At 43.3% G+C, this 27,939-nt stretch overlaps 1 protein-coding gene across 4 annotated transcripts; it reads right to left on the bottom strand.

The window, feature by feature from the left end:
* Window positions 1-950: 950 nt before the first annotated feature.
* Window positions 951-26,653, bottom strand: LOC124152207. 4 transcript variants are annotated; one of them, XM_046525046.2, is made up of 11 exons: window positions 26,525-26,653; window positions 16,973-17,085; window positions 13,624-13,719; window positions 12,513-12,611; window positions 10,371-10,463; window positions 8,800-8,923; window positions 6,116-6,211; window positions 4,428-4,527; window positions 4,154-4,312; window positions 2,889-3,082; window positions 951-1,599 (listed from the first exon to the last, which is right to left on the bottom strand). In XM_046525046.2, the coding sequence occupies exons 2-11, from the start codon at window positions 17,081-17,083 to the stop codon at window positions 1,484-1,486; spliced, it is 1,188 nt and encodes a 395-aa protein (XP_046381002.2). In that variant the 5' UTR covers window positions 17,084-17,085; window positions 26,525-26,653; the 3' UTR covers window positions 951-1,483. The 4 variants fall into 4 exon arrangements, with proteins under 4 accessions (XP_046381002.2, XP_046381003.2, XP_048259969.1 ...); XM_046525047.2 differs by lacking the exon at window positions 26,525-26,653 and adding an exon at window positions 25,576-25,808; XM_048404012.1 differs by lacking the exons at window positions 16,973-17,085; window positions 26,525-26,653 and adding an exon at window positions 16,571-16,575.
* Window positions 26,654-27,939: the final 1,286 nt, after the last annotated feature.

The raw sequence follows: 27,939 nt of genomic DNA, 5'->3' as shown, positions 1-27,939 counted from the left end.
TTTTTGTGTGTATATTGACACACAAGGTAAGCATATCATAATCAAGTATCATGGTGTATATTGACAGACGAGGTAAGCATATCGTAATCTAGTATCATGGTGGATATTGACACACGAGGTAAGCATGTTGTAATCAAGTATCACAGTGTATATTGACACACAAGGTAAGCATATCGTAATCAAGTATCGAGGTGTATATTGACACACAAGTCAGCATATCGTAATCAAGTATCATGGTATATATTGACACATGAGGTAAGCATATCGTAATCAAGTGTCACGGTGTGGCTGTATCGTAATCCATAATTAATTCTTATGTTCGGTAACAGCTTCATAATCAATTCATTTGCATTCTTGGCTATTCTTAGCAATTCGTGGCTCCTTAAATTTCTTGTCCTCAACCCGAAAACATCCTGAAACAGCCACAAATGTCCCTAGTCAACTACGAATCGTAAGAATTAAGTAAGAACAACACGATTCCCAAAGGACCAAGCCCAGAGCAACATGCTCTCTGTTGAACCTCCATGGTGGAAATGATGGGTTGGCCAGCCTTTCAGGACCCTAGAAATGCTATTCATAAATATGTTGTATTAGTTGTATCTTATTCATTGCGATGGTCCTGCATTCGAACATGCATTCGGCATATTCGTAACTTAGTCGTAGGTGATTCTTACAATTTGTGCATGATCCGTACATGAATCTTGTAATTCGTACATGTTTCTTTACCCATTCCTGGCATTCTTCATATTTTTCAACCCGATTAGCCACAAGTCTTCGTAACTCCATCGTACGTTTGTCGTAACTGCTTCGTACCTCCTACCCATTCTCCACAAAAGTTTGCATTATTGGCCGAATCATCACAAATTCGAAAGTTTCCGATTCAGGGTGATTTGGGATATCCGGGTCGTAGTGAAAGGCGGGCATAATAGTGTGTAATTCAATGCAAGTCGGAGTGAGTAAAGTTTTATTCATGTTTTTCCCTTTACGGCATTGAATTGTATTTGATAATATCAGCTGGTGAGTTGTCCTGGTGTCTCTTTGCAATCAGTCATATTATAATTCAATCTTAATTTAGGGATGGAGCGGAATCAAATTTGGCAATGTAATTATACCATACTATACTTTTTGAGGAGCTGAATGAACACCTTGCTTTGAGGGTTCCAATCATGCCATCCTTCTCCTAAATCCCAAATACCATGTAATTTTTCACTCTAAGTCTCCTTGCTCACCCCTGAATTCTAAATACTTCTTACCACAAATCCCAAAAGCATTGAGAAAAGGGTGCAATTTAAAGTTAAATTACTAAAAGAATAGCGAAAAAATATAAAGAAAATCTTCACGTACACCATTAAACATGATACATGTTCTAAATGTTGAATCACACCAAATATGATTTTATTTGCGTCCTGCCTACAAAATGCTGAGTCCCGAATACCCTCTAAATAGACCCCAAATCCCGCATACAACAAGGGCATTAGCAGCCTCATGACTGCCCACACATAGCTCCATGTGGTAGGTTGATAGTTGTGATGGGGCGGGCCGTGGTCCGGGGGTTGCTCTTGAACACAAGGAGGACGCAGGAGTCAAGGACAAAAATACCTGAAAGCAGAAAAAGGCAGTATCATACCATTGCCACGCCATGTACAGTACCATGCTTTCATGTTAGGCACACACAGTGTAGGCCCTTAGTCTTGCCTCAGACAGGGTACCATCCCAGTCTAGGTTGGTGAGGATGATGTTGGGCACACACAGTGTAGGGACTTAGTCTTGCCTCAGACAGGGTCCCATCCCAGAGTCTAGGTTTGTGAGGACGATGTTGGGCACACACAGTGTAGGGCCTTAGTCTTGCTTTAGAGACAGGGTCCCATCCCAGAGTCTAGGTTGGTGAGGATGATGTTGGGCACACACAGTGTAGGGCCTTAGCCTTGCTTCAGACAGGGTCCCATCCCAGAGTCTAGGTTGGTGAGGACGATGTTGGGCACACACAGTGTAGGGCCTTAGTCTTGCTTTAGAGACAGGGTCCCATCCCAGGGTCTAGGTTGGTGAGGATGAGACATATCCTCATGTGTTTCCCCTATGGCTGAATGTCTAGGACCAGTATCTGTGGGGGATTTCCTCTCATAATTCATCGATGCATCACAATGTTATTCTGACGATACAATATAATTCATGATGCATCTTCCCATGTATTGATGGATTCTGCATCAATTTTCAAAAAGTAATACATTCAGCAATAAATACTACTACTAATGTCTACTTGAACTCACATTACCACGTATAAGGCGGACGACTGCAATAAGACTATGAGACCTAGCCAATTCAAGTATCAGCTATGTGTTGACACGGGAGGTAAGCAAATCCTAATCAAGTATCATAAGGTGTATCGATACATGTCTGGGATTTCTCTGGACCTGATTAGAGGCTGATATTCGGCCCCAAGTCTTTAGCAAATGACAGAAAATTCCTAATTTGAATTAATAACTTTCCCAATTTCTCAGAATTTACAAAAATAAAGTAATGAAAATAATCAAACTTGAAAAAATATAACGATTTTGTCCCAATTCACTTGCCAATAGCAAATAATTTGGAATCCTTTTATAAATCCCTGCAAGCAGTCAGCATATCGTAATCAAGTATCACGGTGTATATTGCCACATGAGGTAAGCAAATCGTAATCAAGCATGACAGTATGTATCGATCCACGAGGTGGACGTGGCGTGACCTTCATGCAGTATGTATCGATTCACGAGGTGGACGTGGCGTGACCTTCACGCAGTATGTATCGATTCACGAGGTGGAAGTGGCGTGACCTTCACGCAGTATGTAACACACGTGTGTCCCTTGTATCAGACTTGCGTTGGTGTGGGAAGTAAGACACACACAAGTACCTGTGGCAATGGTGGCTTCTTCGTCTGAGGGCCGGGGAGTGCGGTAGATGGGATACTGACTGTCACCTTGATCTCCCAGAATCACTGTCACACCCACAACATCAGCTGGTGGTGGCAGCTGATTGGCTCGTGCCTTCCTGTGCTCTGAGCTGACAATATCCTTCGCTATCTGCGTGATGTTCGTGTGTTCATACCTGAATATAGGGAAGTGAAGTCAACTCAGAAAGTGTTCGCATTGCCTGCACATACATAGCCACAAGGCTCTGTACAAGATCTTCCGGGAACATTTGCGTTAGATTAAATATTGCCAAGTAATGACCAACTAACATTTTCAATATAGCTGCCATGGCGACCATGTTTTATATTGAATCAGAATTCTCTGAGCATTGCTTGCAACATATAATATACACTAAATTTCATCTTCAATGTCTCTTAGTTATGTCAAAAATGCAGTAAAACTAGATAATTTGTATGTTATTAAGACACATTATATAGTAGTCAGGAAACCATATTATTAATGCACATCATATTTCATAATAATACATGCAGAGAGGGCTGAGGATTGAGGGAAAATTATATTTAAGAAAATATTGATCCGAATTCTAGGAGTACAAGTATGTATTCATCCTTGCAGTTTCAGCTTCTTTAAACATGGTTGCAGAGGTTGGTAAATTCATGTAATGACACAATATGCCCTAAGCTTGGATACTTCAGAACATAAACTTGGAAACAAGAACCAAACCCATTAATATGCATCACGCCATGCTATCCTCTGAAGTCACTCATACAGACATACGACCGCCTCCGTGGTCTAGTGGTAGAGCGTCCGCCCGGAGTTTGATCCCCGGTCGCGTCATACCAAAAGACGTTAAAAGATGGTACTTGTTGTTACCCTGTCTGGCGCTCGTCATTAAGGGGCTAAAAAAGGACTGGTCAGCTCGGAGCCAGTATACTGTGTCTGAGTGGGGTATTCATGTTAAGCTCCGGCATGGTATCTCAGTGGGCTAGCACTATAAATCGGCATCAGTCCGGACTAGTACAAGCAGCCACACATACACACACACACGTGCATGCACGTCGCTATATAAGTGCAATAATCTTGGACGTGACGTTAAACCCAATTTCACCTCACCTCAACTCATACAGACATACAGTACTGATAAACCCTCCACCTCTATGTAGGACACCCTGCACCCCCTAAATGGATGGAGCCCCCATATAATCCATGCCAGGATCCCCGACAATCGCTGCAAGGTCACACTCACATGTTGAAGTGATAATAGTGTCCTGTTGTATCCACTCCCTGGCCTGACTGCCTGGCAACTGTTGCCTTGGTTACAAGATTCTGAGAAACTCCCTTCATCGGTGAGACCTCATAGTTTGTGAGAATACCGGAGCTGTTTCTGATGTCTGCATAGTTCACACTGAAAACAAATATATATGATGATTCCAAGTTAGCCTCCCTCACAGAACACTATACACCACACAAACATCAACAGCTTGCTTTGCATGACAGATGCCGGAGTTATCTCCACCTACTTGAAGCCATACGCCACCCCGACACCGAGTCCATGCAGTAGGTGTTCCAGGTCTCCTTGTGACTTCACACCCAACAGAGCTCTGTTCATGAAGTATCGAGCTGAAACAAAGCATATATTACAACTTGCGTCATGTGCTTCAAAGCATTACAAACTTTATTCTAAAATACAAGAAATGTACGTAATTTGTCTTAAGAATAAAACATGGAAAACAATTCATACAAAGTGCTTCATTTCCACAAAACAATCCTTACTTCACTACCCAATATTCATGTACGACTGGCACCAGGCACCAGGTATCCGGTGTTGGGTGTATTAACAATCATGTTAACAAAACTTATGGTATTTCATACTCAAACAATGAAAGCAGAAAATAACCAATCGAATCGCATGACAAGATGTCTGCCATGGTTGTGTTCAAGGATATTTGTGCATCTCGTGCTACCGCGTTCCCACGGTGTTCCACAGTGTTCTAGTTGGCGATTGACTGTGCTCTCACTGTGCTTATGGCGTGCTAGGTGTTGTCACTGCGTGTCCACGGCGCGTACACTGCGTTGACAGTGTGCCCAAAAGGTTTGTATTGCGAGCGCGAGGTGTATACAAACACCATCAGTTGCTATCAGGCATGAGCCGATGATAGTGACCATACTGCAACCTCCTGCCGACGTCCAGCCACTGCCGTACCCAGGGCCTCCTACGCCTTGGGGCCCTCCTAGTCTCCGTCCCTGGAGTGAGTGAGTGAGTATGGCTTTACGCCACTTTTAGCAATTTTCCAGCAATATCACGGTGGAGGACACTGGAAATGGGCTTCACACATTGTACCCATGTCGGGAATCGAACTGGGTCTTCAGCGTGACAAGCGAACACTTTTACCACCAGCATCATCCTGGACCTGCTGTACATGCATATAGGCAAGGGGTAGCCCGGCTTGCTGGCGTACAACAGTCATGGTGAAATGAAGGTGACAAAGATGAGAATGCATTTATACCATTTTTATGGGGTTGGCTCATAACGCACTGGCAATGCCCTACAAACGTCATGCTAATGCTGATGGTCACGGTAGAAGCGCCGTTGGAGCGCAATGATCACCTTGGCAGCTCTGTGTAGTCGCTGCAAGAGCGCACTAAAATAAATAACACTCCGTGTAAGCGCTGTAGACGCGCCATAAGGACGCTGTAGAGAGGTCTCCGTGCAAGTGCCGCTGACAACCATTGCGGCCATACTACATTCATGTGCATCCTTGATGCGCGCCCACAGAGCTCCTGTGGTGCTGTAGGAGACCTTACTGTGCTGCTGTGGCGCGCATGTCAGAACGCAGAGCAACAGCTGGCATGTCAGAACGCAGAGCAACAGCTGGCATGTCAGAACGCAGAGCAACAGCGCATACTTTGTGCATTCTCAAAGTGCAAGCCATTGCATGGCGTTCTAGGCGACCGCACCGAGATGACACCGCGTTGCTGCGGCACTGTAGGAATACCTACTGGGCACTCCTCGGCGTTCTGCATCTTCCATGGGCGCCGCAGGATCGCCGTGAGGACAGCCCAGGTGTGACAGCTGTTTCACCCTCGATCCAGTCCACTGCAAGTGATGGCATTACACAGAGGGCACTACAACAGGGGTCTTCCACATGGTGCACTACGGTAGTGACACTACACAGTCAGTGAGGATTACAACTGCCAGGCTGCTTACGTATTTTGTTTGCTTCCACTATGTTAGGATAAAGGGCGTTGACAGTGAACACTTTGCCATCTCCGTTGAAGCTGAATGCATTTCCAGACAGTGCTCCTGAAACACCACCAATATACTGTCAGGTTTACAGCCGTACCTCATAGTGTGTCATTCTCATTCAACACATACTGTCATACACTAGACACAACTTGATACATAGTGAAATATATTGAACATGACTTGAGTTACCAAGCAACGGTAGTGTTTCTTATAATGATGTATCTACCAGGGCCAATCAGCAATAGCTGCTAATCGCCACTGGTAATGGTATCATTTCGTATACCCACTAGTACCTGCACACCCTCGGCCATTTAGTCCCCTCTCATCTCGTGTCTGTATTATAGGCACAGGCATCCCACGGGCTTCCACAGTTTAGTGGCCCGTGCCCCTTGCCCTGGATATGTTGTCAACAGTTTCAATGTCAACAAAGACTAACATCTACTGATGCCGCAGTTGACTGCCTCAGTGTGGCAGGTTCATAGGAGAAGACCTTGACACAAACAAATACATCTTTGGGATAAATTAAGAGCACGGTCCAAGCTAGTTCAAAATAGGAAATATGGCCAACAGATGGAGCATTCGGAGCTCACAGGGTAATGGCCATAATAAGATTTTTCAAAATGGCTACTGTGGCATTGAAATTAAAACAAGAGGTCCATAGGCATGATAGGGCCTGTAGTGCTCACCTGGATATTTACGCAATTATGACAAAATATACATTTGCATTGTACATGTATATAATACTGCAAATATTTTGTAATTTTGACTCTGACAGCATTTAAAGGGATGGATGGTAAGTCTGACAGCATGAATGTGTACTTCTCTCGATACAAATGTAGCATAAAGATCTGAACTGTTTCCATGTTATGATCCAGGATCTAAGTTTCCAGAGGCAAGGCTGGACCCCACGGCGAATCCCATTGGCATAAATGTATTATTCTCTTCATAACAAACAAATGTATACAACATATCTGTTTATTATAGGGTGGGGATAACATCGGTTTGCATGTTATGGTCGAGTGCCGGACAGATGAACAGAAGGGCCAGTCCTGGTAGCGTATGTGTATTTGTCTTGTTATACTAAGCAATTACATGTATACATGTATATGGTAATAGTGTGGGGATCTCAACTGTTTCCTGGTTTTCACCACGTCGCTATATTAGTGCAATAATCTTGGACGCGACGTTAAACCCCATTTCACCTCATCTGGTTTTCACCCAAGAACTTAATCCCTAGGGGTGTGGCAAGACCCCAGGCTCAATTCTAATATCATGATTGTGTTTGTCTCTTTATGCAAGGCAATTGTATATATGGTCATGGGGTGGGGATCGCAACTGTTTCAACTGTTTCCAAGTTATGACCCAGAGGTTAAGTCTCTCCCCCCCCAACCCCTGGCCATCCTGGTAGCGTATGTGCATTCCTCTCATTATACTCAGCAGTTGTACAAATGGTTATACGGTGGGGACCTTAACTGTGTCCAAGTTATAAATTCTTTTTGACCCCGCCCCTCAGCCCTTCCATTTGCACAATTTTGAATCCGCACCACTGGAGAATGCTTCCAACCAAATATGGTTGATATCTATCTCTTAGTTTCACAGAAGAACTCACTTAAAGCAATAACGCCAAAATAGCCCCTTGGGGGGTGGGGTGGGGGATCAACCCCACCATTTGAATTTTGAATCCTCACCACTGGAGAATGTTTTCAATTATAAATGGCTGATATCTATCCTTAGTTCCAGAGAAGTAGTCGTTTAAAGCAATAAAGCCAAATTACCACTATTTCACCCCGCCCCTCAGTCCCCAGGGGGGGTCAGCACTACCATTTGTACAATTTTTAATCCCCACCACCTAGGGATGCTTCCAGTCAAATTTCATTAATTTCCAATTGGTGGTTCAGAAGAAGACGTCGTTTGAAAACATCGTTGACGTACGACAGACGGACGAATGACGCCACGGTGTGGCATAAGCTCACATTGGCCCTTCGGACCCGGTGAGCTAAAAATAAAAAGGATTCTAATAAGATTGGTAGGTATAAGAATGCGAATTTTCTGGTGCATTGGTCCAGTGCTTCCAAAGAGATGATGTTTACAGTGAGAAGAAATGCAGTTTGAGTGAATCAGGTCAAAAGCTGAAATAGAGGTCAAAAGAGGCCGCAAAAGGCGACTATGCTTGTTGTAAGAGGCGACTAACGAGATCGGGTGGTCAGGCTCGCTGACTTGGTTGATGCATGTCATCGTATCCCAATTGCGTGGATTGATGCTCATGATGTCAATCACTGGATTGTCTGGTCCAGACTTGATTATTTACAGATTGCCGTCATATAGCTGGAATATTGCTGAGTGCGGCGTTAAACAACAAATAAACAAACAAACAAACACTGGTCTGGATGACAGTGTTTACAGAGCCTATCTAGAACACATTTTGAGAGAATAAAAAGCATGGTTGTCATTAAGTCAAAATAATAAATATCGACAAAAGACATTTGCTGAGGCCCAACACATACCACATGTGTACAAAATTTCAGTCCATTTTGATAAAAAGTGGCTGAGGAAAGTCCATAAATATGGCTGCTATATTGTACTAACTCATTACCCTGAAGGGAGATATGGAGTATTACGGTATGTTAGTCACAGGGTTTTATCACCTGCGTAGGTGTAGGCTGTGAAGTTCTCCACAACGTCACCGGCTCCATCAACAACAGCTGCATGGACGAGGAAGGACCTTTCCTTCAGCAGGGGATCGGCATCCTCATTGTGACCGATGGCCATCTGGAAACGACCACTTCATATTGAAGAACATATCGAAACATTTTACACGACTTCAGCCTTTGTTTGAAGTTCGAGGTTACAGCTATATTACAAGGGCACATTTTTATGCCAAAATGGAATTATGAAAACACTTAAATGAACGAAATTGTTATTGGGTATTTTTGCAGTTACATTTGTACACCTATTTCCTAGTTCGTATGTTGACCAAAATTCCAGAGACTTCAGCAAATCCTCCATGATTACAGGATACAGAAGGTACTGTTGGACTAGCGGCCATTATGGTAGATCCCACCTGTTGCTCTGTCATGTACACATTGCTACAAGGTCCACCCCTACATGGTCCACAGTCCACCCCCCTACATGGTCCCCAGCCCACCCCCCTACATGGTCCACAGTCAACCCCCCTACATGGTCCACAGTCCACCCCCTACATGGTCCACCTCTACATGGTCCACCCCCTACATGGTCCACCCCTACATGGTCCACCCCCTACATGGTCCACCCCTACATGGTCCACAGTCCAACCCCCTACATGGTCCACAGTCCATCCCCCTACATGGTCCACAGTCCACCCCCTACATGGTCCACCTCTACATGGTCCACCCCCTACATGGTCCACCCCCTACATGGTCCACAGTCAACCCCACTACATGGTCCACAGTCCTCCCCTACATGGTCCTACCCCTACATGGTCCATGGTCCACCCCCTACATGGTCCACAGTCCTCCCCTACATGGTCCATGGTCCACCCCCTACATGGTCCACAGTCCACCCCTACATGGTCCAACCCCCTACATGGTCCACAGTCCACCCCTACATGGTCCAACCCCCTACATGGTCCATGGTCCACCCCCTACGTGGTCCATGGTCCACCCCCTACATGGTCCACCCCCTACATGGTCCACAGTCCACCCCTACATGGTCCACCCCCTACATGGTCCACAATCCACCCCTACATGGTCCATGGTCCATCCCCTACATGATCCACGGTTCACTCCATACATGGTCCACAGTCCACCCCTACATGGTCCACCCCCTACATGGTCCATGGTCCATCCCCTACATGATCCACAGTTCACTCCCTACATGGTCCACAGTCCACAACCTACATGGTCCACAGTCCACAACCTACATGGTCCACAGTCCACAACCTACATGGTCCACAGTCCACAACCTACATGGTCCACAGTCCACAACCTACATGGTCCACAGTCCACAACCTACATGGTCCACCCCCTTCATGGTCCGTGGTCCACCTCCTACATGGTCCAGCCCCTTCATGGTCCATGGTCCACCTCCTACATGGTCCAGCCCCTTCATGGTAAATGGTCCACCTCCTACATGGTCCATGGTCCACCCCTACTTGGTCCACCCCCTTCATGGTCCATGGTCCACCCCTACATGGTCCATGGTCCACCCCTACATGGTCCACCCCCATATGGTCCACCTGTTGGTCCGCCAGGTACACGTCGCTACAGGACTCTGCTCCCTTCAGCTTCATCACTGCTTTGATCTCACTGCTGATCATCATGGAAAAAGCCTGTAAAACAAAGTCTGTCTTCAGTCACAACCATCAACTTTGTCATTTCAAAATTCCAACTAATGTTAAAATGTTTAAGAAAGATGTTATTTGCTATTGTGTTAGCTTCAAGGTTAATGCTGCCTTCAAAGGGTGTTTCAATCAGAGGTGGTTATTGAGATTTGATACCTCAGAATCGAGTGGTAGAATTGGGAGATAAACATATAATGTTTTTTCAATGCAAAGCTTACCTGTAGATTTAACCGTGCAACTGATTTGAAACCGAACATGAAGTTATAAATTAAACAAAAGTATCATAAATAAATACATGTGTAAGTAACAAACAAATAAATAAATAAATAAATAAAAGGAAGAGAATTAATGGATGTTGACTTCTTTATAATACTACACCTGATGCAGGAGTAAGTATATACCCAAAACGTTGTGTTCCTCATAATAAAAAAAGTTGACATCCATTAATTCTCTTCCTTATGTGTATCACTTCTAAATGTCATTCAAAGACTTACTAAACAAGCATGATATATGCATATCCTCTACCAATACCACCATTTTCAGTCTAAGTTAAAGTCATTACCATGGATGCTAGAAAAATATTTTTTTTAAACTCCAGAACTATCAGTTCACCACTTGACCTATCTATGTGCCAAGTTTGGTTAAAACATCTCTCAAGGTTTTTGAGTTCTGCTCCAGAAACGAAACGTAACGAACTCACACATGGTGTACCCCTACATACACACCTGCATGAAGCTGACCCCTGCTCCATCTGGGAGCCCACTCAGCTCCTTGACATACTCGGGGAATACTCACTCACTCACTCACACATAGTGTACCCCTACTTACACACCTGCATGAAGCTGACCCCTGCTCCATCTGCGAGCCCACTCAGCTCCTTGACATACTCGGGGAACACTAACTCACTCACTCACTCACTCACTCACACATGGTGTACCCCTACTTACACACCTGCATGAAGCTGACCCCTGCTCCATCTGCGAGCCCACTCAGCTCCTTGACATACTCGGGGAACACTAACTCACTCACTCACACATAGTGTACCCCTACTTACACACCTGCATGAAGCTGACCCCTGCTCCATCTGCGAGCCCACTCAGCTCCTTGAGATACTCGGGGAACACTCACTCACTCACTCACACATAGTGTACCCCTACTTACACACCTGCATGAAGCTGACCCCTGCTCCATCTGCGAGCCCACTCAGCTCCTTGACATACTCGGGGAACACTCACTCACTCACTCACACATAGTGTACCCCTACTTACACACCTGCATGAAGCTGACCCCTGCTCCATCTGCGAGCCCACTCAGCTCCTTGACATACTTGGGGAACACTAACTCACTCACTCACTCACTCACTCACTCACACATGGTGTACCCCTACTTACACACCTGCATGAAGCTGACCCCTGCTCCATCTGCGAGCCCACTCAGCTCCTTGACATACTCGGGGAACACTCACTCACTCACTCACACATGGTGTACCCCTACTTACACACCTGCATGAAGCTGACCCCTGCTCCATCTGTGAGCCCACTCAGCTCCTTGACGTACTCGGGGAACACTCACTCACTCACTCACACATGGTGTACCCCCACATACGTATACACCTGCATGAAGCTGACCCCTGCTCCATCTGCGAGCCCACTCAGCTCCTTGACGTACTCGGGGAACACTCACTCACTCACTCACACATGGTGTACCCCTACTTACACACCTGCATGAAGCTGACCCCTGCTCCATCTGCAAGCCCACTCAGCTCCTTGACATACTCGGGGAACACTCACTCACTCACACATGGTGTACCCCTACTTACACACCTGCATGAAGCTGACCCCTGCTCCATCTGCGAGCCCACTCAGCTCCTTGACGTACTCGGGGAACACTCACTCACTCACTCACACATGGTGTACCCCCACATACGTATACACCTGCATGAAGCTGACCCCTGCTCCATCTGCGAGCCCACTCAGCTCCTTGACGTACTCGGGGAACACTCACTCACTCACACATGGTGTACCCCCACATACACACCTGCATGAAGCTGACCCCTGCTCCATCTGCAAGCCCACTCAGCTCCTTGACGTACTCGGGGAACACTCTCGTCACAGCCTCCAAGTAGCCACTGTAATACTGAAACACACCTGCATATAGTGTAAAGTGCAAGTGTCAGGAAACACAGTAATAGATTTGTCTGAGATCATTATGTAGCCAGTGTGACGTACAACAGAAACGCTACCCACAAAGTATTGCAGTACATATGTTTTCTTTAATCATCAAGTAATGATAATCACTTAGCTTATCTGCACATATGAAAACAATCTACAAATATTATATCATTCATTAGGGGAAGTACTTGAAACATTTTCACTCTAGCTATAAGATTCTATAGTACTAGCTTCACTGCAGTGGCGTGGACTTCTCACAAGCAGATTCCACCCTTAAACACCCAAGCTTTAATCAGAGCTTTTACTCCAACATGAAACCTCTCTGCATGAAGATCTTAGGACACATATTAGGTCGTGTCAGGAGAACTAGAATCAAACTTGGATCACCTAATCCAAACGAAGGATGTGTGTTCTTGAACCAATCATATGTCAGCTTTCTAATACAATTCGGCTTTATTTCTTTAGCTCCTCGATGAATGAAACCCAACTACTCAAACACAAAGCTACTCTCTTTTGGGTACAGACTGAGTTAATAAACAACATGAATATGGCCTTATTCATTTACATTCAGAACTTGCCTGTTTTCGAGATAGAGAAATCAGATATTAGTACTGAGAATTTTGAAGCCTTGATGCTGATTGACTCCAAGAATGTTCACCTGACACGATGACAATGGAGGTGACCGCAGACCACAGGGAGGTAGCAGATCGGAGTAAAACATCAGATTTTAATGAGCTTTCTTTACACCATGAAACTTTGTCATAGATTGTAACTTGAGAGGGGCCCACAGGGATGCAACTCTCATTATTAGTGTGATATAAAGCTGCCTCTTCTCCATGGGTACCGACGTAGTTGAAGCGTGGAGGACCCAGTGGTAATCAAGGGTTAAGATGCTGTCAGTGGGCTAACAAGGTAACTTCAGTGCATTGGACTTGCATGAAAAAACAACAAGAAATAACATCCATTTTTTCACTCACTGATTTTCCTGCATCTGTTTGTAAGAACTGTGTCACCTTCGCTAGGGATGAACTCTGATTATAGAACTCCTGAATCATGCCTCTGAATGTCCTGCCCTGGAATACAACAGTAGCATTCCTGAATCATGCCTTGGAATGTCCTGCCCTGGAATACAACAACAGCATTCCTGAATCATGCCTTGGAATGTCCTGCCCTGGAATACAACAATAGCATTCCTGAATCATGCCTTGGAATGTCCTTCCCTGGAATACAACAACAGCATTCCTGAATCATGCCTCGGAATGTCCTGCCCTGGAATACAACAACAGCATTCCTGAATCATGCCTTGGAATGTCCTGCCCTGGAAAACAACAGCATTCCTATAAATCGTGTCTCGGAATGTCCTGCCCTGGAAAACAACAGTAGCATTCCTGAATCATGCCTCGGAATGTCCTGCCCTGGAAAACAACAGCATTCCTATAAATCATGCCTCGGAATGTCCTGCCCTGGAAAACAACAGCATTCCTATAAATCATGCCTCGGAATGTCCTGCCCTGGAATAAAACAGTAGCATTCCTGAATCATGCCTCGGAATGTCCTGCCCTGGAAAACAACAGCATTCCTATAAATCATGCCTCGGAATGTCCTGCCCTGGAATAAAACAGTAGCATTCCTGAATCATGCCTCTGAATGTCCTGCCCTGGAAAACAACAGCATTCCTATAAATCATGCCTCGGAATGTCCTGCCCTGGAATAAAACAGTAGCATTCCTGAATCATGCCTCGGAATGTCCTGCCCTGGAATAAAACAGTAGCATTCCTGAATCATGCCTCTGAATGTCCTGCCCTGGAATACAACAGCATTCCTATAAATCATGCCTCGGAATGTCCTGCCCTGGAATAAAACAGTAGCATTCCTGAATCATGCCTCGGAATGTCCTGCCCTGGAATAAAACAGTAGCATTCCTGAATCGTGCCTCTGAATGTCCTGCCCTGGAATAAAACAGTAGCATTCCTGAATCATGCCTCGGAATGTCCTGCCCTGGAATAAAACAGTAGCATTCCTGAATCATGCCTCGGAATGTCCTGCCCTGGAATAAAACAGTAGCATTCCTGAATCATGCCTCGGAATGTCCTGCCCTGGAATAAAACAGTAGCATTCCTGAATCATGCCTCGGAATGTCCTGCCCTGGAATAAAACAGTAGCATTCCTGAATCGTGCCTCGGAATGTCCTGCCCTTGAATAAAACAACAACATTCCTGAATCATGCCTCGAAAGACAATATTCTGTTTATGTATCACATGTATTACTGGTGATGTATTATAAAGTTGCTTAACATCTCAGCCTATTACAGTACCAGGACAATCCACCCTGAGATTTCTTTTGTCATATGAAGCCAGACAACATATTTTCACGTTTTTTATTTTTAAGGAATTATTGTGACATCAACTTGACAACACTGTCCTGTGTACATTCTGACCTCCCTCCCCCCATTTTGCCGATAGACGAAGACTGTTAAAACACAATGAAAGTCGTCGTGCCTGAAGTATACAAACTTACCATGTCCAGGCCTATCTGGTAGTTGGTGCCCATTGTGTGGAGCTTGGGGAAACTGACACCAACTTACCATGTCCAGGCCTATCTGGTAGTTAGCGCCGATTGTGTGGAGTTTTGGGAAACTGACACCAACTTACCATGTCCAGGCCTATCTGGTAGTTAGCGCCGATTGTGTGGAGTTCGGGGAAACTGACACCAACTTACCATGTCCAGGCCTATCTGGTAGTTGGTGCCCATTGTGTGGAGCTTGGGGAAACTGACACCAACTTACCATGTCCAGGCCTATCTGGTAGTTAGCGCCGATTGTGTGGAGTTTTGGGAAACTGACACCAACTTACCATGTCCAGGCCTATCTGGTAGTTAGCGCTGATTGTGTGGAGTTTTGGGAAACTGACACCAACTTACCATGTCCAGGCCTATCTGGTAGTTAGCGCCGATTGTGTGGAGTTCGGGGAAACTGACACCAACTTACCATGTCCAGGCCTATCTGGTAGTTGGTGCCCATTGTGTGGAGCTTGGAGAAACTGACACCAACTTACCATGTCCAGGCCTATCTGGTAGTTAGCGCCGATTGTGTGGAGTTCTGGGAAACTGACACCAACTTACCATGTCCAGGCCTATCTGGTAGTTAGCGCCGATTGTGTGGAGCTTGGGGAAACTGACACCAACTTACCATGTCCAGGCCTATCTGGTAGTTGGTGCCCATTGTGTGGAGCTTGGGGAAACTGACACCAACTTACCATGTCCAGGCCTATCTGGTAGTTAGCGCCGATTGTGTGGAGCTTGGGGAAACTGACACCAACTTACCATGTCCAGGCCTATCTGGTAGTTAGCGCCGATTGTGTGGAGCTTGGGGAAACTGACACCAACTTACCATGTCCAGGCCTATCTGGTAGTTAGCGCCGATTGTGTGGAGCTTGGGGAAACTGACACCAACTTACCATGTCCAGGCCTATCTGGTAGTTGGTGCCCATTGTGTGGAGCTTGGGGAAACTGACACCAACTTACCATGTCCAGGCCTATCTGGTAGTTAGCGCCGATTGTGTGGAGTTTTGGGAAACTGACACCAACTTACCATGTCCAGGCCTATCTGGTAGTTAGCGCTGATTGTGTGGAGTTTTGGGAAACTGACACCAACTTACCATGTCCAGGCCTATCTGGTAGTTAGCGCCGATTGTGTGGAGTTCGGGGAAACTGACACCAACTTACCATGTCCAGGCCTATCTGGTAGTTGGTGCCCATTGTGTGGAGCTTGGAGAAACTGACACCAACTTACCATGTCCAGGCCTATCTGGTAGTTAGCGCCGATTGTGTGGAGTTCTGGGAAACTGACACCAACTTACCATGTCCAGGCCTATCTGGTAGTTAGCGCCGATTGTGTGGAGCTTGGGGAAACTGACACCAACTTACCATGTCCAGGCCTATCTGGTAGTTGGTGCCCATTGTGTGGAGCTTGGGGAAACTGACACCAACTTACCATGTCCAGGCCTATCTGGTAGTTAGCGCCGATTGTGTGGAGCTTGGGGAAACTGACACCAACTTACCATGTCCAGGCCTATCTGGTAGTTAGCGCCGATTGTGTGGAGCTTGGGGAAACTGACACCAACTTACCATGTCCAGGCCTATCTGGTAGTTAGCGCCGATTGTGTGGAGCTTGGGGAAACTGACACCAACTTACCATGTCCAGGCCTATCTGGTAGTTAGCGCCGATTGTGTGGAGCTTGGGGAAACTGACACCAACTTACCATGTCCAGGCCTATCTGGTAGTTAGCGCCGATTGTGTGGAGCTTGGGGAAACTGACACCAACTTACCATGTCCAGGCCTATCTGGTAGTTGGTGCCGATTGTGTGGAGTTCTGGGAAACTGACACCGGAGATGAGTGGACCCCATGCCGTGGCAACGAGGAACATGAATGTCTTCATGGCTGAAAGTACAGGGGACAGATAGACGACACACAACATAAGGCAACAGTTTCCCTCTTGCCTCACTTGAAAAGACCTCACTGAAATGACTTACCTACGAACACTCGTCACCATTTGCTTGTTTGCTGCTGTGCCTGTCCAGGTGACACAGAATACCACAGTTAATGATGGCTCATTGTCGGGACTTCTTACACCCTGTGTACTTTGTTTATTCATGGCCTGTTATTGACAACAGCTGAAACGTCATCTGTATCCTTGAAACTTGAAATACTGAGAAGAAACAGGTATATTGACCTTCAAATATACCTCAGGTGTATGGACCTTCAAAAAAACCTCAGATGTATGGACCTTCAAATATACCTCAGGTATAAGGACCTTTAAATAAACCTCAAGTGTATTGACCTTCAAATATACCTTAGGTATAAGGACCTTTAAATAAACCTCAAGTGTATGACCTACAAATATACCTCAGGTGTATGGACCTTCAAATATACCTCAGATGTATGGACCTTCAAATATACCTCAGGTATAAGGACCTTCAAATATACCTGAAGTGTATGACCTTCAAATAAACCTCAAGTGTATGGACCTTCAAATATACCTCAGGTATAAGGGCCTTTAAATAAACCTGAAGTGTATGACCTTCAAATAAACCTCAGGTGTATGGACCTTCAAATATACCTCAGGTATAAGGACCTTTAAATAAACCTCAAGTGTATGACCTTCAAATATACCTCAGGTGTATGGACCTTCAAATATACCTCAGATGTATGGACCTTCAAATATACCTCGGGTATAAGGACCTTCAAATATACCTCAAGTGTATGGACCTTCAAATATACCTCAGATGTATGGACCTTCAAATATACCTCAAGTGTATGGACCTTCAAATATACCTCAGGTGTATGGACTTTCAAGTAAACCTCAAATGTATGACCTTCAAATATACCTTAGATGTATGGACCTTCAAATAAACCTCAAGTGTATGGACCTTCAAATATACCTCAAGTGTATGGACCTTCAAATAAACCTCAAGTGTATGGACCTTCAAATATACCTCAAGTGTATGGACCTTCAAATATACCTCGGGTGTATGGACCTTCAAATATATATCAAGTGTATGGACCTTCAAATAAACCTCAAGTGTATGGACCTTCAAATATACCTCAAGTGTATGGACCTTCAAATATACCTCAAGTGTATGGACCTTCAAATATACCTCAAGTGTATGGACCTTCAAATAAACCTCAAGTGTATGGACCTTCAAATATACCTCAAGTGTATGGACCTTCAAATATACCTCGGGTGTATGGACCTCCAAATATATATCAAGTGTATGGACCTTCAAATAAACCTCAAGTGTATGGACCTTCAAATATACCTCAAGTGTATGGACCTTCAAATATACCTCAAGTGTATGGACCTTCAAATATACCTCAGGTATAAGGACCTTCAAATATACCTCAAGTGTATGAACCTTCAAATATACCTCAAGTGTATGGACCTTGAAATATACCTCAAGTGTATGGACCTTCAAATAAACCTCAGATGTATGGACCTTCAAATAAACCTCAAATGTATGGACCTTCAAATATACCTCAAGTGTATGGACCTTCAAATAAACCTCAAGTGTATGGACCTTCAAATATACCTCAAGTGTATGGACCTTCAAATATACCTCGGGTGTATGGACCTCCAAATATATATCAAGTGTATGGACCTTCAAATAAACCTCAAGTGTATGGACCTTCAAATATACCTCAAGTGTATGGACCTTCAAATATACCTCAAGTGTATGGACCTTCAAATATACCTCAGGTATAAGGACCTTCAAATATACCTCAAGTGTATGAACCTTCAAATATACCTCAAGTGTATGGACCTTGAAATATACCTCAAGTGTATGGACCTTCAAATAAACCTCAGATGTATGGACCTTCAAATAAACCTCAAATGTATGGACCTTCAAATATACCTCGTGTATGGACCTTCAAATAAACCTCAAATGTATGACCTTCAAATGTACCTCAGATGTATGGACCTTCAAATAAACCTCAAATGTATGACCTTCAAATATACCTCAGATGTATGGACCTTCAAATATACCTCAGATGTATGGACCTTCAAATATACCTCAAATGTATGACCTTGAAAATATACCTCAAATGTATGACCTTCAAATATACCTCAGATGTATGGACCTTCAAATAAACCTCAAATGTATGGACCTTCAAATATACCTCGTGTATGGACCTTCAAATAAACCTCAAATGTATGACCTTCAAATATACCTCAGATGTATGGACCTTCAAATATACCTCAGATGTATGGACCTTCAAATATACCTCAAATGTATGACCTTGAAAATATACCTCAAATGTATGACCTTCAAATATACCTCAGATGTATGGACCTTCAAATATACCTCAAATGTATGGACCTTCAAATATACCTCAAGTGTATGGACCTTTTAATATACCTCAAGTGTATGACCCTGAATATAACTCAGGTGTATGGACCTTCAAATAAACCTCAAGTGTATGGACCTCAAATAAACCTCAAATGTATGGACCTTCAAATATACCTCAGGCGTATTGACCTTCAAATAAACCTCAGGTGTATTGACCTTCAAATATACCTCAAGTGTATTGACCTTCAAATATACCTCAGATGTATAGACCTTCAAATAGACCTCAGATGTATGGACCTTCAAATAAACCTCAAATGTATGACCTTCAAATATACCTCAGGTGTATGGACCTTCAAATATACCTCAGGTATAAGGACCTTCAAATATACCTCAAGTGTATGAACCTTCAAATATACCTCAAGTGTATGGACCTTGAAATATACCTCAAGTGTATGGACCTTCAAATAAACCTCAGATGTATGGACCTTCAAATAAACCTCAAATGTATGGACCTTCAAATATACCTCGTGTATGGACCTTCAAATAAACCTCAAATGTATGACCTTCAAATGTACCTCAGATGTATGGACCTTCAAATAAACCTCAAATGTATGACCTTCAAATATACCTCAGATGTATGGACCTTCAAATATACCTCAGATGTATGGACCTTCAAATATACCTCAAATGTATGACCTTGAAAATATACCTCAAATGTATGACCTTCAAATATACCTCAGATGTATGGACCTTCAAATAAACCTCAAATGTATGGACCTTCAAATATACCTCGTGTATGGACCTTCAAATAAACCTCAAATGTATGACCTTCAAATATACCTCAGGTGTATGGACCTTCAAATATACCTCAAATGTATGACCTTGAAAATATACCTCAAATGTATGACCTTCAAATATACCTCAGATGTATGGACCTTCAAATATACCTCAAATGTATGGACCTTCAAATATACCTCAAGTGTATGGACCTTTTAATATACCTCAAGTGTATGACCCTGAATATAACTCAGGTGTATGGACCTTCAAATAAACCTCAAGTGTATGGACCTCAAATAAACCTCAAATGTATGGACCTTCAAATATACCTCAGGCGTATTGACCTTCAAATAAACCTCAGGTGTATTGACCTTCAAATATACCTCAAGTGTATTGACCTTCAAATATACCTCAGATGTATAGACCTTCAAATAGACCTCAGATGTATGGACCTTCAAATAAACCTCAAATGTATGACCTTCAAATATACCTCAGGTGTATGGACCTTCAAATAAACCTCAGGTGTATTGACCTTCAAATATACCTCAAGTGTATTGACCTTCAAATATACCTCAGATGTATAGACCTTCAAATAGACCTCAGATGTATGGACCTTCAAATAAACCTCAAATGTATGACCTTCAAATATACCTCAGGTGTATGGACCTTCAAATAAACCTCAGGTGTATTGACCTTCAAATATACCTGAAGTGTATTGACCTTCAAATATACCTCAAGTGTATGGACCTTCAAATAAACCTCAGGTGTATTGACCTTCAAATATACCTCAAGTGTATTGACCTTCAAATATACCTCAGATGTATAGACCTTCAAATAGACCTCAGATGTATGGACCTTCAAATAAACCTCAAATGTATGACCTTCAAATAGACCTCAGATGTATGGACCTTCAAATAAACCTCAAATGTATGACCTTCAAATATACCTCAGGTGTATGGACCTTCAAATAAACCTCAGGTGTATTGACCTTCAAATATACCTGAAGTGTATTGACCTTCAAATATACCTCAGGTGTATTGACCTTCAAATATACCTGAAGTGTATTGACCTTCAAATATACCTCAGGTGTATTGACCTTCAAATATACCTGAGGTGTATGGACCTTTAAATATACTTCAGATGTATGGACCTTCAAATAAACCTCAAGTGTATGACCTTCAAATAAACCTTAAGTGAATGACCTTCAAATATACCTCAGGTGTACTGACCTTCAAATATACCTCAGGTGTAAGGACCTTTAAATCAACCTGAAGTTTATCGCCTTTAAATATACCTCAGGTGTACTGACCTTCAAATATACCTCAGGTGTATGGACCTTTAAATATACTTCAGATGTTAGGACCTTCAAATAAACCTCAAGTGAATGACCTTCAAATAAACCTTAAGTGAATGACCTTCAAATATACCTGAGGTGTATGGACCTTCAAATAAACCTCAGGTGCATGGACCTTCAAATATACCTCAGGTGTATTGACCTTTAAATAAATCTTAAGTGTATGGACCTTTAAATAAACCTCAGGTGTATTGACCTTCAAATATACCTCAGGTGTATGGACCTTCAAATATACCTCAGGTGTATTGACCTTCAAATATACCTCAGGTTTAAGGAACTTTAAATAAACCTCAAGTGTATGACCTTTAAGTATACCTCAGGTGTATGGACCTTTAAATAAATGTTAAGTGTATGGACCTTTAAATAAACCTCAAGTGTATGACCTTCAAATATACCTCAGGTGTAAGGACCTTCAAATATACCACAGGTGTAAGGACTTTACCTAAAGCTTAGAGGCCAATATTCAGACTCCCAAATCTGCAGCAAGAGTCAGTAATAATTTCCAAATTGTAATTAAATATTTCCCAATTCAGGTTGTAATAGATGTAACTGATGTTAAGGTGTTGTAGAGAGTGACTCATATTATACTGGTTGTATTCACAACCTTGGGAATCATGTTTTTCCCTTGCATACATTCATCTCTCTATGCAATTTGATCCCCCACAGCTGGTGATGACATGTATTAATTAGTAGCATTAATAGTCTGTGGGCTGTCTATCAGTGTGTGTGTGTGTGTGAGTGTGTGAGTGAGTGTGTGTGTGAGAGTGTGTGTTTGAGTGTGTGTGTGTCTGTTTCTCTGTGTGTGTGTGTGTTTCTGTGTGTGAGTGTCTGTTTCTGTGTGTGTGAGAGTGTGTGTGTGTGAGTATGTTTCTGTGTGTGTGTGTCTGTTTCTGTGTGTGTGTGTCTGTTTCTGAGTGTGTGTGTGTGCGTGTGTGTGTCTGTTTCTGTGTGTGTGTGTCTGTTTCTGTGTGATTGTGTGAGTGCGTGCGTGTGTGCATGCGTGTGTATGTGTGCCTCCGTGCGTGTGTGCATGCGTGTGTGCGTGCCTCCGTGCGTGTGTGCGTGCATGTGTGCGTGTGTGCGTGCGTGTGTTCGCATGTACATGTCCATACATTGACTCCCCAGTTAAATTTACTGAACAAGGTTCCAGCCCCAGCAAACACAATGACATTCCATTAATGTTGGCCCAGTGTCACACTTAACTCTAGTTAACACTTAACACAAACAGATAGTAACATTTGACCCACATGTACTCTGCCTGCAATTATCTGCCCGGATGTTGATTATTCAAAATCTGAGTCTTTGTCTTTGTGTCGCGTGATATTACATTCTTAGCTGCTATTCAGTCAGCACTTGATGTTGTACACCTAGATACATTGTTTTACATATGGTTAACGGTGTAAAGACAAACTATGTGCTTCATTGGACTTCTCTCACTACTGTGGCAATGTCCCCCAGCTCTGTACAAACAAACTTCCCTGACTGCAATAAATTAAGTCAAGTTTTTATTCTCCATCTATATGTTGTCTTACATGTTTCGTTATATTTGCAAGTTAATATATTATGTAAATTAGAACACAAATGTGTACATGATATTTATGTGCTGATCACATATCGGTTTTCACACTTCGTCCTTGGGAGTCTAGCTTCTGCATGTTCCCAGTCTGTCCTGGCAGTGTGACGGTTGCCTAAGTTTAACTAAACTACAACATATCTGTGTACTATAGCTACAAGTCACTTGATAAGTATACTGTATGGTATATCAGCCAACAAGTAAAGGAATTTGATAACAGTTGTGTATGGTTCAGCTAACTTGCAGGGCCGTCGGGTAGCCTAGTGGTTAAAGCGTTCGCTCGTCACGCCGAAGACCCGGGTTCGATTCCCAACATGGGTACAATGTGTGAAGCCCATTTCTGGTGTCCCCCGCCGTGATATTGCTGGAATATTGCTAAAAGCGGCATAAAACCATACTCCCTCACTCACTTCAGCTAACTTGCGCTATTCATGGTATTGCAGGATGTTATCTAGATACTAGGGCTGGGAGGGGTACCGGTAACACGGGTACTCGGGTTGGGTGGGTACTAGGGCTGGGAGGGATATCGGTAACACGGGTACTCGGGTCAGGTGGGTACTGAGTAGGACCCGGGTACTAGGGCTGGGAGGGATACCGGTAACACAGGTACTCGGGTCAGGTGGGTACTGAGTAGGACCCGGGTACTAGGGCTGGGAGGGATACCGGTATCACGGGTACTCGGGTCAGGTGGGTACTGAGTAGGACCTGGGTACTAGGGCTGGGAGGGATACCGGTAACACGGGTACACGGGTCAGGTGGGTACTGAGTAGGACCTGGGTACTAGGGCTGGGAGGGATACCGGTATCACGGGTACTCGGGTCAGGTGGGTACTGAGTAGGACCTGGGTACTAGGGCTGGGAGGGATACCGGTAACACAGGTACTCGGGTCAGGTCAGTACTGAGTAGGACCCGGGTACTAGGGCTGGGAGGGATACCGGTATCACGGGTACTCGGGTCAGGTGGGTACTGAGTAGGACCCGGGTACTAGGGCTGGGACGGGTACAGGTAACTCGGGTACTTGGGTCAGGTGGGTACTGAGTAAGACCCGGGTACTAGGGTCGGATGGGTACTGAGTAGGACCCGGATACTAGGGTCGGGTGGGTACTGAGTAGGACCCGGGTACTAGGGTCGGGTGGGTACTGAGTAGGACTCGGGTACTAGGGTTGGGTGGGTACTGAGTTAGACCCATGTACTAGGGCTGGGATGGGTACCGGTAACTCGGGTACTTGGGTTGGAAGGGTACTGAGTAGGACTCAGGTACTAGGGTCAAGTGGGTACTGAGTAGGAAGCGGGTACACAAAGGACTACCCGGACACGTGGTTAGTCACGTGATATTGTTTCATGACAAAAAATCACTATAACTACATGGTTACACAAGTCACTGATGTTCACATTTCTTTATGACTATGCACCCATTCCTTCTGACTTATATATGTTTGAATAAAGATAAAACTTCAGTCAACTTCAGTGTATATGCATGACCAGATCGTTTTATATATGTATCTGACTACATTTTGCTCAAACTATTCCCAATCAGACATTTTGTACCTATCTCTTGAGACCTACAGCAGGTACCCGAGTAGGGTCGGGTAATAGGGGTGTGGGTGCCCGGGTAGTAAATTTGGACTCGTCCCAGCCCTACTAGATACACTCAGAGTTCGGCCCCAAGTCTGTAGCAAATGACAGGACAACTTCCAACATTGGAATTAACGACTGACCCGGTTCATGAGGTTATAGTTAGAACTAGTGTTATAGTTAGAACTAGTGCTATAGGTAGAACTAGTGCCATAGGTAGAACTAGTGCTATAGGTAGAACTAGTGCTATAGGTAGAACTAGTGCTATAGTTAGAACTAGTGCTATAGGTAGAACTAGTGCTATAGGTAGAACTAGTGCTATAGGTAGAACTAGTGCTATAGATAGAACTAGTGCTATAGGTAGAACTAGTGCTATAGTTAGAACTAGTGCTATAGTTAGAACTAGTGCCATAGTTAGAACTAGTGCCATAGGTAGAACTAGTGCTATAGTTAGAACTAGTGCTATAGGTAGAACTAGTGCTATAGGTAGAACTAGTGCTATAGTTAGAACTAGTCCTATAGGTAGAACTAGTGCTATAGTTAGAACTAGTCCTATAGGTAGAACTAGTGCCATAGTTAGAACTAGTGCCATAGGTAGAACTAGTGCTATAGGTAGAACTAGTGCTATAGTTAGAACTAGTGCTATAGTTAGAACTAGTGCTATAGGTAGAACTAGTGCTATAGTTAAACCTTGTGCAGGGGACATGTATTTCAGTGAATTTATTTTGTCTCCACGTGAATGACTTGACTTTAACAATTAAATCTTATAGGGATGAATAAGGAAAAACAGACTTGTTTTTTACCTCAATAGGAAGCGCTTCTTATGTGATGTGTGAGCTGGGCTTGTGTTTGGTCCTGTTCTAAATACAGGTCACTAAGACAGTGGGCTATCTTATCATGAGATAGGACAAAAACATCTGTCTTGATGAATAGACTCTCCTACTCTCTCTCTCTCATACAACTCTCTCTTTCTTTTTCACTCTTCCTCTCTCTCTCTCATACAACCAACTTCTTTCTTGCTTTTCCTCTTTTTCACTCTCATACAACCAACTTCTCTTTCATACAACTTCTCTCTTTCTCTTCCTCTCTCTTTCACTCTCTCTCATACAACCAACTTCTCTCTCATACAACCAACTTCTCTCTTCCTCTCTCTCATACAACCAACTTCTCTCTCATACAACCAACTTCTCTCTCTCATACAACCAACTTCTCTCTTTTTCACTCTTCCTCTCTCTTACAACCAACTTCTCTTTTTCTTTTCCTCTCTTTTTCACTCTCTCATACAACCAACTTCTCTTTCATACAACTTCTCTCTTTCCCTTCCTCTCTTTCACTCTCTCTCTCTCTCTCTCATACAACCAACTTCTCTTTCTCTCATACAACTTCTCTCTCTCTCTTCCTCTTTCACTCTCTCTCTCATACAACCAACTTCTCTCTCTCATACAACTTCTCTCTCTTCCTCCCTCTCTCTCTTCCTCTCTCTCCCTCATACAACCTACTTCATACAACTAATGACAGCCTACTCCTCCCACTCACGGTCACATGTGGAAGTTGTATTAACTGTTGACTACACAAGAGGGCAGAAGCTTAACCAGTGTGTCCATAAGAAATAACCAGCGTAACTATATATATCGGTACAGCAAAGCTACATCTATATTTGGATTGGTGTACCGTGATGACCTGACGATTCGCTGAAACGACAGTTGCAAATTGCTACTTCTTCTGTCAATTGATGGTAACATTAATACTTACCATCTGCTAAAGTACGACTATTTCAGCGACGTAGCATCATACTACATAACCTATAGCAACAGATCACTTATCGCCCTCGTCGCCTTTCTTCAGGTGACTGAAGGACTCCGCACATCACTTTACCTCTAGTTCATACGAAAAGCGACGCCTATGCACGATGCATTGAGTCGTTGTTGTAATCAACTGGGCGATGGTATTAATTTCTCGTATAGCGATCGAGCCATGTTCACACACAACCGTGTGTGTACATCCATATGACCTTGACGCCAGTTTGAAACTCGAGAGCGTATATATTTGAAACAACTTGTATGTAGGCAGTTGGAAGTGAGCGAGTGGCCCACCCGGCCATGCTGTCGTCAGACACTAATGACATTCAGCAGAAATGTTTAGCGAAATCAGAGACCATAAAGTGGATTGTATGGTATCGAGCGAAATTAAAATTAGCATGTTTGAGACACATTGTTGTAGGGAGGGACTGTACAGTACTGACTTGATTATTTACAGACCGACGTAATATAGCTGAGTGCGGCGTAAAACAAGAAACCAACCAACTTATTTGAATTAACACTGCACACACATGGGACAGATCAAGAAGGCGGGAATGGACAATGGAATTTCAAGAGAAAAAATAGAGTGAAATAACGCAGTTTCAAGAAATTTTATACCAAATCATTTCACATGTAAAAATATTTGGATGAAAAAAATCGTGTTTCATGTTTATTTCATTGACAAAATACAGTTGTGTGTGTATATGTGTGACATATATATTGGATAAAAAATATTTTGTTCTACATCAATTTTCCTTCAAAACTAACCGTAAAAAATAATTGAACCCTTTATATAGTTTTTCATTTATAATGAATCAATGAAATGTTTGACCTGGATTTAGCCGATTTGTAGCGATAGACCAAGCAGAACGATGGTATACGTTATCTCCTCGTTTGTATTGACATATTATCAAGATATGTTTGGGTTGTGGAAGGATACTGTTTTGGAAGGTTTTAAAAACATTTTGGTGTTTCTTTGTAGTCGGTAGATTTCATTGTCTCTCGCCAGGACGTGCCTCAGACAGAGTCTGTCGACCCAATTGCACTTGTCATAAGTCACGTATCCAGAGTCATTAGCAGACAATGAAATCATGAATAATGTACAATACAAGCTTTCATCCTATGACATTATTTATGTTAGAACTAAGTCATATCATTAAACACATTTAATGTTTATTCATTTAAGATAATTGTATTAGATTTAATATATAATACGATAAAATATATAATATATAGTCAAAAATACAATTATCAGTAAAGATTTTTAGACAAGTTGTATTATCAAATCATTTAAAAAAAGATTCTCAATTGAAACCTTTAATTATTGTTCTATTATATCTTATCATTCTTCAAGTTTTGTTACCCTGT

The sequence above is a fragment of the Haliotis rufescens genome, unplaced genomic scaffold (assembly GCF_023055435.1).
Source record: "Haliotis rufescens isolate VD_foot unplaced genomic scaffold, xgHalRufe1.0.p SCAF_30, whole genome shotgun sequence".
In the NCBI taxonomy this organism is placed as follows: Eukaryota; Metazoa; Mollusca; class Gastropoda; order Lepetellida; family Haliotidae; genus Haliotis; species Haliotis rufescens.
The sequence above is the reverse complement of the archived record's forward strand: the minus strand, read 5'-3'. Positions and strand labels throughout refer to the sequence as shown.